General features: G+C 37.8%; 1 protein-coding gene across 3 annotated transcripts in view; it reads right to left on the bottom strand.

Annotated features, from left to right (window-relative positions):
- LOC121878834 (A disintegrin and metalloproteinase with thrombospondin motifs 9-like) overlaps positions 1 to 14,736 on the bottom strand; it is a gene marked incomplete at its 3' end in the record, with an annotated part of 66,528 nt that overhangs the window by 32,265 nt on the left and 19,527 nt on the right. The window contains 4 exon segments of one of the 3 annotated variants that reach the window (XM_042385247.1): positions 917 to 1,066; positions 1,650 to 2,108; positions 8,403 to 8,786; positions 12,266 to 12,424. In XM_042385247.1, coding sequence (XP_042241181.1) covers positions 917 to 1,066; positions 1,650 to 2,108; positions 8,403 to 8,786; positions 12,266 to 12,424 — 1,152 coding nt within the window. 3 annotated transcript variants of the gene reach the window in all.

Here is a 14,736-nt window from a genome sequence, read left to right as displayed (position 1 = left end):
TGTACGAAATAACATTAAAGTTAAGAACCTGACAGGAAAGATTGTAAGAGACTGTGTAGCATGCAGAGTTACCATCAGGTAATCATGACTAACCCATAAAAAAGCAGAAAATGGCCCTATAATGTTGACGATAAAGATGTCGATGATAAGTGACCAAGAATCCTGGCCATTACTAAAATTGAAATGATAGCAAAGTCACACACAGTACCATTTTTAAATGGAAATCTGGATGAATATAAAAGAGGAAAACAGAAAAAAAGTGATAAGTGGGTAAAAGAAACATGCATACATAGAGCCAGAGGTGAACAAAGATGGGAATGTGGACAATACAGTATGTAAAAGTATGATGGGAAAAAGGGAGCTGGAAAAGGATGATAAATGGTGTAATGAGTGGGAAGATGAGAAGGATAAACAGACTCTGAAGAAAAATGCTGGCTACCAGTCCTTGAATTCATAAAATACTGTACAGTATAGAAGTATGATCATCTTGGTTTTTTGTTGGTAAGGGGATAGGTGCTGATATTGTCAATCCTGTACAGTCCAGGATATAATGTACATGTCTTTTATTTTTATCAGACACAGGAAGTACATAAAGTGAAGACAAGTGTGTATAACTGTTTATCTTTAGTACATGTGGCAGTGGGGAAAGGGTAACAGGTATATAGTCAAGTCCACCAATATGCCTTGAGGCTAAAGGAAACTGAAAAAATGGACAGACCAGTCAGGCCACAAGAAATACAGGTATCTCCTTGATGAAGCAATTTTTTTTTTGGGGGTTGGCCAGGGTCTAACACCCAAATCTTTGCTAATCATAATCTATTTCATGAGGCAATAATTCATCTTAAGGCTCAGAATAGACAAAACTCATTCTACAATAAAATACTGTATACAGTATACAAATTATGTGTTTACTCACATGACCCCAGTCTCCTATGGACCATTCAGTGCAGGTATGAGTGTTACATGGCGCAGTGTCTCGTGGCTGTTCTTCTGGTGGACACATTGATTCCAATCCAACACAAACTACCAAGCGACGCTTCTCTCCACCACCGCAGTCTAGAGAGCACTGATGAATAATAATAATAAAAAAAAATCATGAACAATATTGTATTATATAAATAAACTGTTGACTTAAGACTAGAAAACAATACAGATACAGTACTTCAACTCAGAAGTAAAGGACACTTTGTTCCACATTCTGAATTACAATTAATACAGATACAGTAATTCAATATACAATATGTCAACCAAATATCTAATGGATAATTATACAGGGTGAAAATAGTTTGTCAGATGTGATGAGAAATAGAATACACTACCGTATTAAGCTTGCTGTATGGGTTTACTATTACTATTGGCTCATATTTGTATACCAGTACAGTATGTATTTTATTTTGCACTATTCTTAATGTAGAACTTAAATACAGTGTGTATTAATTATTATTTCTAACTATTTATGCAGTAAAGACGACTTATAAAGTACTCTTCAAAATTTTCTTAAAAATGCATGTTATTTCTTTTAAAATCCTCATCCCATGAATATATGAGCTTCACTGGGATAGATGAATAGCTTACTCCAAATTTAAAATGATATCGGTTTCAATGTAATGACTGCAATTCAGAATTATCAAAACTATTAGTATCCTTACCGTACTCCATCCACCAACTTGCCAGTTAGTGTTGGGGTTCTGATTTTCAGTGATGACTGGGTCATACTCCTGCACAACATTGTTACTCTCTTCTTCACTGCTGTGATGTTGGTCCCACTGATGGGTACTGTGAGTGTGGTGGTGATGGTGTGAGTTTTTGCTTATTTCCCTACCATAACCATTATGGTGTCCTGTAGTGTCTAACTGATTGTCAGATATGTCATCTCGACTGTTTCTCTCCCTTTCATCAAGACTACTTGGGAGAGAATTTGAGATTTCATTGGTTTCTTGTCCATGGTCAGTTCCAATATTTACTCCTGTCCAGCTCTGACGGTCTGCATGACGATGATGCTGTCTCCATGATGATGTACCACTACCATAAATGTCTCCGTCACTCTTGTGTTTACGGTGGCGAGTGCCAATGGAGTTTTGTTGGCTGTGCTGTTTACCACCCTTACTCTAAAGGGGCAAGGTGTATGTGGCAAGTATAAAAATTAAACAGAAGTCAGTACCTGTCCTTTAATAATTAGATATTAAGAACTTAAATTTAAGATAACCCTCCCAAGCTTACAACACTGAGTATATTCTTCTGAACAACTGGCAAAATGCTATACATTAAAGATATAAATCTAGAAAAGTCGTAAGCAGAATTACAGTACTACATAGCACTACTGTACATGAACATGTATTATACAAGTCTTCTGTTTTATCTTGCAATAGTAGTTAAACTGATATACATAAACAATCTTTATGTAAATTCACGTTTTTTAATGTTTTTATGGAATACCGGGTATTTAATTTTTATTTTTCATTATCCAAATGCAGCTGATATGAGCAAAACAGATGTGTTTAAAATGATGCAGAAGATATATTATAAGCACAGCTAATCAGCAGGAACTAGTGATTTCTGTCAAAAAAATGACATGTCATAATTATGGTTTCTTTGCTGAATAAGCAAGCTAACCATGAGCCCAGAATGATTGGAAGACAAATCTAAAGATTTATTCATTCATAATAAAATATTAGAAAAATTTAGGTTTAAATGCAAGAAAATTGAGTAAATCTCAAACCAAAATTTTAAAATGCTAAATCAAAACCACTTAATTATCCAAGCGAGGAAACGAAAATACAGTTTACTACTAAAAGGTCTTGAGTATACAGTACTGTATCACTTAATTTGTCACTTTACTCTACCTTCCTGATTTTAACCCAAAAGCTTCAAGCAGCCGCTGTCCACTAGAGTATTTTCTACTTCAGTCAAATAGGTGTTCTGTATATAGTCAATCTCATGGCAAAAAAGTGACAGCTTACTATAGTGCATTTTTTCCCAGCAGAGAAGAGATGTCCCGCTCCCTCCTCAAGAGTTACGGCCCCTGAAAGTTGGTGGTGAGTGTGACAGACTGGGGCGCTTGGCTGCTCGAGCCGTCAGCAGAGGCGGGAAATATGAAGTTGTTCGCACTCATATTTCCCGCCTCTGCTGACGGTCATGTAACATTTCAATGTGATTCTGATCTCTTAAAATGTTATGTTTTTGCATAATGTAGTGTTATTGATACGTAATTTGTCTTAGTATGCCTTATTGAGGGTAAAAATAAGTATATATTAAATGTGTCCTACTTGCTCATGTTTGAAATAATGAATGTATGTATCTTTATATAATTTACCCAATATCTTTCTCGACAGAAACAGTCACTCCAACGATTATGAATACACTCATTTAGGAATACCGTACATCATTACTTCAGGACGAAATCAGACAGATTTGTAACAACCAATCAGCTGTAACTCTTGAGGAGGGGGCAGGGCATCTCTTCTCAGCTGGGAAAAAACTGCACTATAGGACACATTAAATGACTAGTTTACTTTATACTGTGCTGTAATTTAAAAACCGTCTTTTTCTTGTATCATCCTCATTACAGTATAGTAAATTTTTGTATTTTTTTTTAATAAAATTGTTATCTTGGCTAATCACAAACCAAAAAGAAATGTAAATACTGTAAAGAAATTCACTCAACATTCTGCATGGGAGTACTGACAATTCACTTGGTACACTGGTACAGTACAGCTACTCCTCGACTTACGACATACTCGACCTACGACCACCCGCACTTACGACCTGCCTCAGTCGGTACGACCACCCGCACATACGACTGCCACAGTCGGTACCAAAATTTTTATCAAATGACGAGCGTATTTTCTAGACCAAAACGTTTCCGTCCCGTACAAGAGCGTCGCGTGGGCTGAGTCGCGCCGCCTCGTGGCTACAGCACCCACGCCGTAAAGCGCTTAGTTCGTGTTTGGCTGTCGTTGTTGTCGCAAGTGATCGCACTGTGTATTGACATTACTTTCGAATCTAATTCACTTTAGAATGAGTGGCAAGTGTAGAAGTGAGAGTGCTGGTGGTGCTCAGAAGAAAAGGAGACAGTCAATTACTTTTGAGATGAAAATGAAGATAATAATGCAGTATGAAAATGGAAAAACAGTAGCAACCAATTCACGCGACCTAGGCTTCTCGCACTCTACCATATCTACTATTTTGAAGGACAGGGAACGTATTTGTAAGGTAGTGAAAGGATCAGCACCTATAAAGGGAACTATAATAACAAAGAAAAGACAAGGTCCTATTCATGAGATGGAAAAATTTCTTGTGATATGGATGGAAGACCAGATACAAAAGTGTGCACTGTACCCTTAAGCCTTCTAACCCTACAGGCTAAGGCAAGAAGCCTTTTCGAAAGCCTGACGAAGCAGGCAGTAGAGGAGTGCCACCAAACCTTCACAGCAAGTCATGGGTGGTTCCAAAGGTTTAAGAACTGCTACAGTTTACATAGTGTAAAGGTGAGTGGAGAGGCAGCTAGTGCTGATGTTGGTGCTGTCGAAGCTTTTAAGGAGGAGCTAGATCGTGTCATCGTGGAGGGAATTTATTTGCCTGAGCAAATATTTACTGTGGATGAAACTGGCTTATTATGGAAGCGTATGCCTGAACGGACATACATCCACAAAGAGGCGAAAACAATGCCGGGATTCAAGGCATTCAAGGACCGAATTACACTTCTGTCAGGGAAGAATGTAGCTGGTTTCAAGATAAAGCCCTTCATGATATATCATTCAGAGAACCCAAGGGCTTTTAAACATGTCAGCTAGCACACACTGCCAGTGTTTTATCGAAGTAACAAGAAAGCATGGATGACCCTAGTACTGTTTGAGGATTGGTTAATGACTGGTTTCATTCCACGAGCCAAGGAGTATTGTCTGCAACAAGGGATTGCATTCAAGATTTTGTTAATTTTGGATAATGCTCTGGGACACCCACCACACTTGGACGACATGCACCCTGATGTTAAGGTAGTCTACATTCCACCTAACACTACCTCTATCATCCAACCCATGAATCAAGGTGCTATTGCTGCCTTTAAAGCGAATTATTTACGTACGACCTTCGCTCAGGCTGTTGCTGCTACTGAAGGTGAGACAACTCTCAGAGAGTTTTGGAAGGACTACAACAATTTGAAATGTATAAAGAACATTAGTGCAGCATGGGATAAGGTTACAGGTCAGTGCATGAATGGAATATGGAAGAAAGTCCTGAAAAGATATGTGAACAGTTTCAGCGGATTTAATGAAGATGAAGTAATTTCTGAGATTAGTAACAAGATAGTGGAGTTAGGTAAACAGCTCAAGTTAGAAATTGATAATGAAGATGTTGAGCAGTTGGTTGAAAGTGTAGCAGAAGAGCTAAGTAATGAGGATCTTATTGAACTGGAAGCACAGAAAATGCAGAGGAAGAAGAGTATCTAAATGTAGAAGAAGAACCTGCACCCCCCAAAAATTTTTCAGTGAAGCAAATGGCAGAGCCATTTGCTACAATTAATAAGGGGATGCATATGTTTGACGGGATGGGTAAAAATGTTGAGCGTTTTGCCAAAGTTGACAGAATGGTCCAAGATGCACTTGCTTGCTACAGGGAGATTTATAATGAAAAGAAAAAGCAAACTGTGCAGTCTAAATTGGACATCTATTTCAAGAAGTCCCCCATTGCTGTCTTCTCACGCCCCACCAGTGCTGCCTCTTCACTCTCTAAAGATGATCCAATACCTTCAACCAGCAAGATTCCCCTGTACATTAACCTGTCTGAAGAAAGCGACATTGATAACCCACCCAGCCCTGTCTCCTCCTCTGCTTCATCCAGTTAATGTAGTCTCCATGTATAATTAGAAAATTATGGGGGGCCCCTGTGCATTCAGCTGACTACATTAAAGGTAAGTGCACAGTAACACTGTATCCATTCTTCATTATTGATCACTTTTACTGTACTGTATTTCATATTAGATTTCTATGTATTATTTTTTGCATTTTCGACTTCCGACCATTTCGACTTACGACCTGGATTTGGGTCCCTAACCCCGTCGTAAGTCGGGGAGCAGCTGTATATGTTAATCAAAACTCACCAATGTTAATGCCTTCATGTCAATTTTGGCCATGACCAAGAAAGCACTTATGTACACATTTGACTTCAGATAAAAAACTTCAAGAAAAAAAGGCAAATAATGTCCGATGTTATGATATACGTACAATGTACCTAGAAATAAATGTTGTAAATATTTTCATCATATAACAGTACTAAAAATTTGATATTAACCGGTACTCATCAATAGCACACGAAAGTGAATTTCACTAATATGCATTATAAAAAGCATGATTAGCCCCTATTTTAACAAAATATGAGTCCATAACTTTTGCGTCAATGAATGTTTCATACACTTCCTAAAGAGATGCTGGGTCATCATCTGTTATTTCACATGCACATATTCAGTGTCTCTGTGCACATTAAATGATTGCATTATCTGTGATGTGGTGATAAATATTCCATACTGAAAATCAGAGCACAACTATAGGATTGAAACATGAAAATAATTTTAAAAATTCAGTCTGAATTCAGCATTATCCAGCCACACTTTACCAATCACCCAGAGTTATTTCCTTTAAAATAAAAAAACATCATATAAAGCCCTTTGTTCCATAAGCATGGTTATAAACCCACATTAAAGCCAGCTTTGTTGGATTTTGCAAAAACTTGTCTGCAATATTGAAAGTCAGTCTCCTTATTTTAACACCTAATAGATAGATTAATCTACCAAAGAAATTTCCTGTGGACTAAATAGAATTTCTTAAATTTAAATTTTTAAAAGATAGCACCAACTGACAATATAATCTTTGAAAAAAAAAAGAACTTTTTTATCAACTCTAGTAAAAAATCTCATATAAAAAGAAAGAAGTTTGAAGTGTTGAATTCAGATGAAAGAGTTTGCAAAGGCCAATTTTACAAATAGCAGGTCACTTAACTTGCTTTATGGTTTAACATGAGAAAAGTGAAGTGGATGAAGACACTGGTTGAGTCAAGTTTGAAAAAGCATATTGATGATACAGCAGTCATTCTTTCAACACCCATTTTAGGTGGATTTTTACCGAAAGTATTAACTTTTGATTCTATCTTTGCATGGATTCCTGATGAAATAAATTTGATATTACTGTACTGTATAAGGCAAAACAGTATACAGCTCTTCCCCGACTTACGACAGGGTTAGGGACCCAAATCCAGGTCGTAAGTCGAAATGGTAGTAAGTAAAAAATGCTTAAATAATACACAGTAAATCTAAAATGGGTGTCTCTTTTTCTTCTCAGCACCACAAAACTCTCACTTTTAAGCTTGCCAGCCATTTTAAAGTGAATTACAAACGAAAATTTTGTCACTACACAGCGCAATCACCGACGTTGGGACTCGAAAATACGTAATTTGACAAAATTTTGGTATGACTGAGGCAGTCGTATGTTCGGGTGGTCGTAAGTCGAGTAGGTCGTAAATCGGGGAGAAGCTGTATTTCTAAGGTCTGTATGGGCTTTAATTGTGAGTTACATATTTTTTTAATCAGAATAGCAATACTTAGTATTGTAATTTTCGACTGTAACTCATTTAATTCTCCTATGTACAAATAAAATTTATATTTTTGACCCTTACACATTCACTTCCTCCTCACTCAATAGGAGTTTAGGTAGTTCTAGCACAAGTCAAGGGGTATGGCAGATGAGAGGATATAGCATGCTCCTCCTGCCTTGCGAGTTGCTGGTTAGCACCAAGGCACCCACAGTCCTTCCAGCTATGAATGAGTGCCTAACTTTATACTGTAATTAGGTAAGTGTAGGCAGTCTCACACAGAATTGATCATGCTGACACCTTGTGTATTAAATACAGGCTTAGGCGATACTGTACTGAGCTGTATCCACTCTACACCTGACAGGCCACCAGAATCCACTTTCACACAATATATGTTCACAATATTGCAGTACTGTAACAACAAGAACTTAAAAAAAAAAAGACCCTCTTTAACCAACATATATTATGTTTACTAAGCAGATGAATATTATAACCCAATGCGTACACTGTGATTAGTGTACATTTAAATATCATAAAGAAAATCCTTCTTTTATATACAAGAGTGAGCATACAGATTATGGTGTGATGGTAAAGTATACATTTCATGAAGTTGAAAACATCAGCATTAAATAGCTCCCTTAGCAAAGTTAAGAGGGTGCAGTACAGTACGTACTGTACAATGATGCAGACATCAGGTGGACTTTATATAAACAAATAATTATGTAAGTACATCCTTCATGCATGTTAGTTCAAGCTCAAGAGCCCAGCTCAGATCATTTAGAGTAAAATAACAATGAAGAACTAGACAAATTAAATATTACCTTGATCAGTGAAGAAGAATTATCAGTGTGTGAAGAAGTAACAGAAGAAGAGGTGGAGGTTGTTAGTGTTGATGAAGTAGTGATAGTCTTGAATGTGATTGGGATGGGTGGTGGAGGTGTGGTGGTTGTGGTGGTAGTTGTGGTTGGACATGGGATGTGGCAGGGGTCAGCTTCCGAGGGCTTGGTAAGGGCATCGCAGTCACTGAGAGGGAGATTATCTGCTGGGGAGCCACAGTAGACACGTCTTCGCATCACACCCGTACCACATACTAGCAAGTCGTTTATATCTCCTCCTATCACAAATTCTCCCTCTCCACTTGTTATTCTTTCTGTCTGCAAGGTGTTCCCAACAGTAGCGGTGCTGTCATGGCCCTCCAGGTCACACTAGAGAAAGCCAAACTTATCACTAAGGTGTTAGCTCTATAACACCCTCCTAAATTAAGGAAGCCACCAAGGTAAAGGGCACTGCCAAGATGGAGACGTGAATAGCATGAGAATTTAAAAAGTAATACAGAAGTAAATGGATAATGGGTTGTAAAGGTAACTTGAGCTTTCAGAGAAATAATGGACTGACCGAATAAATTAAACAGAAGTCACACCCTCCAAAAGATACACAATTGTCACAAGTGGTCTTGGGATAACAAATTTTATACTGATTATATCAAGCGTATGGACCATATAGATGCTCACAAGGAACTGTAGATGGAGGGATACATCAACAAACAAGGTCTTCACTATTAAAGTCCCTTCCCTGCACCATTAGGCATTGCCCTACTGAGCTGTGGATAGTACAGTATAATGACTACAAACATAATGAATGGGATGAGGAGGATATGAAAATTAATAGAAATGACAGACATAACAGAGCTTTAGTGTTAAAATTACAAAACTGGAAATGATAATGACAGCAACTGGGATAATGATTAGTAACAAAATGGAGAGAGAAGGCAGTACTGTATTGATGGTATTGAGGGTTATGAGTATTGCTAAATACTATAAATATGGCTACAAAATATTTATACAAGAATGATGTTAAAGATAGCTTTAGGGGCTTTACATGAAGCGCACACACACAATCACACACACACACACACACACACACACACACACACACACACACACGCACACACACACACACACACGCACACACACACACACACGCACACACACGCACACACGCGCACGCATGCACGCACGCGCGCACGCACACGCACACACACGCGCACACACACGCGCGCACGCTAAAAATGATGTTACAGGTGTCTGGCATTTGACTGACTGGCATGCTCCACTAGCTGGCAAAATTGACATGGAACTACTGTACATAAATAACCATTCGACTAGCTGGCATCCGTGCCAGAGCTTCCAGAACCTTGTTAAGATATACCAAGTGGCTGGTAGAGGTCTAATAACTGTATGCTCTTGTGCCATAATGAATAAGTAAACTAGATACTGTACAGTAGTTGCTATTAATTAACAATTCGTCAATTTATTACACATACAGTACCATATTTCACCCAAATTTAAATCTCCTTAAATACAGTAAGTCCTCGCTTAACTTTGTTTCGGTACTACGTCGCTGAACTTTAGAGACCAAAAATTTGTTTAATGTCCCGGTGATCCGATACTAAGTCGTTATGCGTTGTGACAAACTACTTTCTATGGCGCATCACCCACTCTCTCGGCTCGGCGCGCTGCCCTCACTCGCGGAATGTCACAGCGTCCCCAAGCCAGTCTCTGTTACGATTTCACATCATCCGTGTGTGCTTAAGTGTTTCTGTTCTTAAACTGTACTCTAACCATTCGAAATGGCTTCCAAGCGCCCATTAAGTGCTACTGATGCTAGTGTAGTGAAGATGCAACGTTAAGACCATTACCCTTGCTACGAAAATGGATGTATTAACCCGATTTGAAAAAGGGGAACGTGCTGTGGACATAGCCGCTGTGCTTGGTCTAACTCCTACAACGGTGTGTACTATCCAGACCAACTCTGACAAGATTAAGGTTAATGCTGGAAGTGGTTCTTCTTTGATTGGTACTAAGACGACTCGTGCTAGAAGCACTGTGATACACAAGGTGGAAAAGATGCTGGCAATGTGGATGAAAGACCAGAATCAACGCAATGCCCGTGAGCCTTATGGTTATCCAGCATAAGGCCAGATCCTTGTTTGATGACTTAAAGGCAGAAGAGGGTGAAGGATCGAAGAAAAGAGACCTTTACGGCCAGCCGAGGCTGGTTTCAACGATTTAAGCGTCGTTATAACTTCCATAACATAAAAGTGACTGGTGAAGCTGCAAGTTCAGATACGGTTGCTGCCGAGACATTCCCGCCAGAATTCAAACTGATTATCCAGCAAGGAGGCTACTCACCGAAGTAAGTCTTCAATGTAGATGAAACTGGTCTCTTTGGAAGAGGATGCCCGAGAGGACCTACATCTCCAAGGAGGAGAAAAGAGTGCCAGGTTTTAAGGCGGCAAAAGACCACTTGACGCTGCTGCTTGGCACGAACACTGCTGGTGACTTCAAGCTGAAGCCTATGCTGATTTCTCGCGCTGCCAACCCACGGGCCCTGAAAGGTTACTCTAAGGATCACCTTCCTGTCATTTACAAGGCAAATAAAAAGGCATGGATAACCGGCGCCATATTTAGCCAGTGGTTAAACGTGTACTCCGTCCCTGTACTGAAGGAACACTGTGCCAAGGAGAACCTTAACTTCAAACTTCTTCTGATCTGTGACAATGCTCCAACTCATCCTCCCAATCTCGACGACTTGCATAACAGTGTAAAAATTGTATTCCTGCCTCCCAACACAACAGCACCGATGCAGCCTATGGACCAAGGCGTCATAGCAGCATTCAAGGCGTATTATTTATGCCGTACCATGGCCCATCTGCTCAAGGCTACAGACGGAGAAAATAAACCAACGATCCGAGAATATTGACGCGGCATCAACATTCTTCATGCAATTGACAACATTGGCAAGGCATGGGAGGAGGTTTCAGAAAGTTGCCTTCGCTCCACTACCCACCACACACTCGCTCTACCTCTTCCGCCCATCGGTGAGTACCAATACAAACTTACTATACTGTAGTTCTATATACTATTTTCTATAGAAATGGCAATGATTTTCTGTATATGTAACTTTTTCATGGGGCAAAGGGGGCTCACGAAAGTAACTCTCGTATTTTATCTATTTCTTATGGGGAAAATTGATCCTCTTAACGTTGTTTTGCATAACGTCGCGTTTTCAGGAACGTAACCCCGAAGTTAAGCGAGGACGCCCTGTACTGTACTCTGTATCCAGAATTTGTAATAAGGCATCTCTAAACAAAGAGGAATTATTGTACAAAGTAATTCATTACAGTAAATAAATTAATGTGGTTTAACAAAATCATATGTATAACTATGCCCATTTACTCAAACTTACATGACCATACATACCCAGTAAATGTTAAATACAGTAGTCTCCAAAGGAAATCTCAGCAACATGCATAAGTAAACAAAAATTATAATATACAAAACATAATCCTTCGAGTGGGTGTGCTTACTACTTCAAAGATTTAGAAAACTGTACATAAAAATTTTGTAATGTACCATACACAAAGTGGTAAAATTTCCTTACATCTAGGACACTGTTTATCCCATGATAATCATCTAGATTGTAATTTTAATGCATACTGTACCTGGCCCAAATTCACAAAGCTTGCTTATAAAAAGCTGCCTCTCTTCAGATAATTCACTTTCATTAAATTTTGATTGCATCAGAGAAAACGTGTGTCCAGATTATGACACTAATACAGTACATCTATTTCTGTGAGTTTCAGCATAGTTCAGGAAAACTATAAAACAATTACAGTACTTACCCAAGAGTTCCATTCCTCTGCATACCAACAAGAACAATTGCGAATGTGTATTGGTTTATCAAGCTGTTCACACTCCCAGCTTGGTAGTGGTCGCTCACGCTGCTGGCATGAATATGGACGATGCTGCATGCCCTCAGTGTCTCCCTCCTTGCATAAGCACTGTACCCACATAAAAACAGGTCTCATAGTTAATTATATATATATATATATATATATATATATATATATATATATACATATATATACTATATATATATATATATATATATATATATATATATATATATACATATATATATATATATATATATATATATATATATATATATATATATATATATATATATATATATATATATATATATATATATATATATATATATATATATATATAATCTCTTTAGCCAAAAGTCCCTATTAGAATTCATGGATAAGATCTTGCAGATTTCTACATCATTTCTTTTATATTTTAAGAAATACAGGGGGCCCCCCAAATTCGCGGATTTTTATTTTGAGGTCCTCTATTATCCACGGCTGACACTCTGGATGTACCCAAAAATGTCTGTGGGTAGTTTTAAAGTTGCTGCCATTTTCGCAGCTGGGACAGGGAGCCATTTGTTCTACAGACAGTAATTTCCTTTTACCTGTATTGTAAATACACCCACCTCTCGTTTTATGCGGGTGTACGTTCTTGAAAACCACCGCTGAATTAAAAAATGCATAAAACATAACTTTCCCATAAGAATACATGTAAATGGTACAGGTTAGGGGAACCATCATATACCACACAGGGTACGAACAGTGCTCTCACTTAAACCAAGCACGCGGCCAACCTCCGACACACGCTCTTCTCTCTGAAGGCGGGTGATCACATTTAATTTCACGTCTATTGCAATTGTTTTTCGAGACTTTTAGCTTTAGGCGCCTCAGAGGAGGCAGATGGATGTTTTCTAGACATCCTCAATGGGGAAAACAGCGTTTAACACTAAAAAGGTACGTGATAAATACACAATGCAAATGAGAGCACAGAGAAAAAGTAGTGTTGGTGTGAACCGAGAAAGCGATACGCGGGAAGCTTGCTGGACGTCGTCACAGTTGTTGTACAGAATACGTCATTATCTTCATCATTAGTAGTAATAATCTTAATTATTACATTATTATAATAATTATTATTATTAATAATAATATTAAAATTGTTGATGTTGATATGACTGCAACTTTATAGTATTAACTTAAAAGCACCTCACCAGGCCTCACACACGAATCCACTGCCAGGCGACCAGGCAAATACGCTCAGCAAATTTAAATTGTCTTGACCATGTTATTTAAAAAAGAGGTGCGAGTAAATGACGGGTAGCTTTTGGTATTAATTGAAGAATTGAGTTATTCCAAAAACGCTTTAATCAAACGCGCGTAAAAAAAGAGTTAACTGTACGTGTGTGTCTGTATACATATATATATATATATATATATATATATATATATATATATATATATATATATATATATATATATATATATATATATATATATATATATATATATATATATATATATATATATATATAGCAGAGATATATATATTATTATATAGTTATATATATATATATATATATATATATATATGCGTATATATATAGAGAGAGAGAGCAGCATATAAAGGTGCACAGGCGTATATATATATATATAAAAGTGACCCCTCCGTTAACGAACTCAATCCGTTCCAGAAGGTCGTTTGTTAATCGAAAAGTTCGTTAACCGAAACCATTGTTTCAATGGGTTTTTGGGTAATTGGTTCCAGCTCACCGAAAATTTCCTAAATTCAACAAAAATGGTAGAAAAATTCACTTACTTTGAGGTGTGTATGTAGAAGGCTCCTGGATGATGATGATGATGATGATGATGATGATGGGATTTAGAATGGGGGTGGAGGAGAAGGAAAAAGAGAAGGCATTGGGGTGGAAGAGAAGTCACCCCATGGCACCATTTCTCCCATAAAATTTTAGTTCTCTTGGTGTATTTCAAGATTATTTTCTTTGAATCAACACTGCACTGCATTATATATTGTCAATATGTAAAATATATTTCAAAATGACCAATAATTTGCTTGGAAACACAGAAAAAAGTGTTTAGTTGAAGAGAGTCTCAAGCAAGATGTTACCTCCAGTGAAAACAGAGAGAGACTAACTCCTGTTTGCTGTGTTAAGAGGCTGGATGCCGCGCATTAAACTAGTCACTTTACCTTCAGTTATGTTCAATAATTGTTAAAATGACTAAAAAATTGAATATTAAACTTTTAAAATTATTGAATAGTATAAACTTCTTGATATTTACTAAAATAGTAAGGAATTTAAGCCCTAGAACCGATTAATGTATTGGCGGACTGATACTAAAGCTGGTTGCCCGGTCAGTGCAAGCGAAAACATGTTGAGGTCGGTTCATAAGAACTTCGTTCACCGAATTTTTTTTCG

This window comes from Homarus americanus, unplaced genomic scaffold, assembly GCF_018991925.1.
Source record: "Homarus americanus isolate GMGI-L3 unplaced genomic scaffold, GMGI_Hamer_2.0 scaffold56579, whole genome shotgun sequence".
Taxonomy (NCBI): Eukaryota; Metazoa; Arthropoda; class Malacostraca; order Decapoda; family Nephropidae; genus Homarus; species Homarus americanus.
The sequence above is the reverse complement of the archived record's forward strand: the minus strand, read 5'-3'. Positions and strand labels throughout refer to the sequence as shown.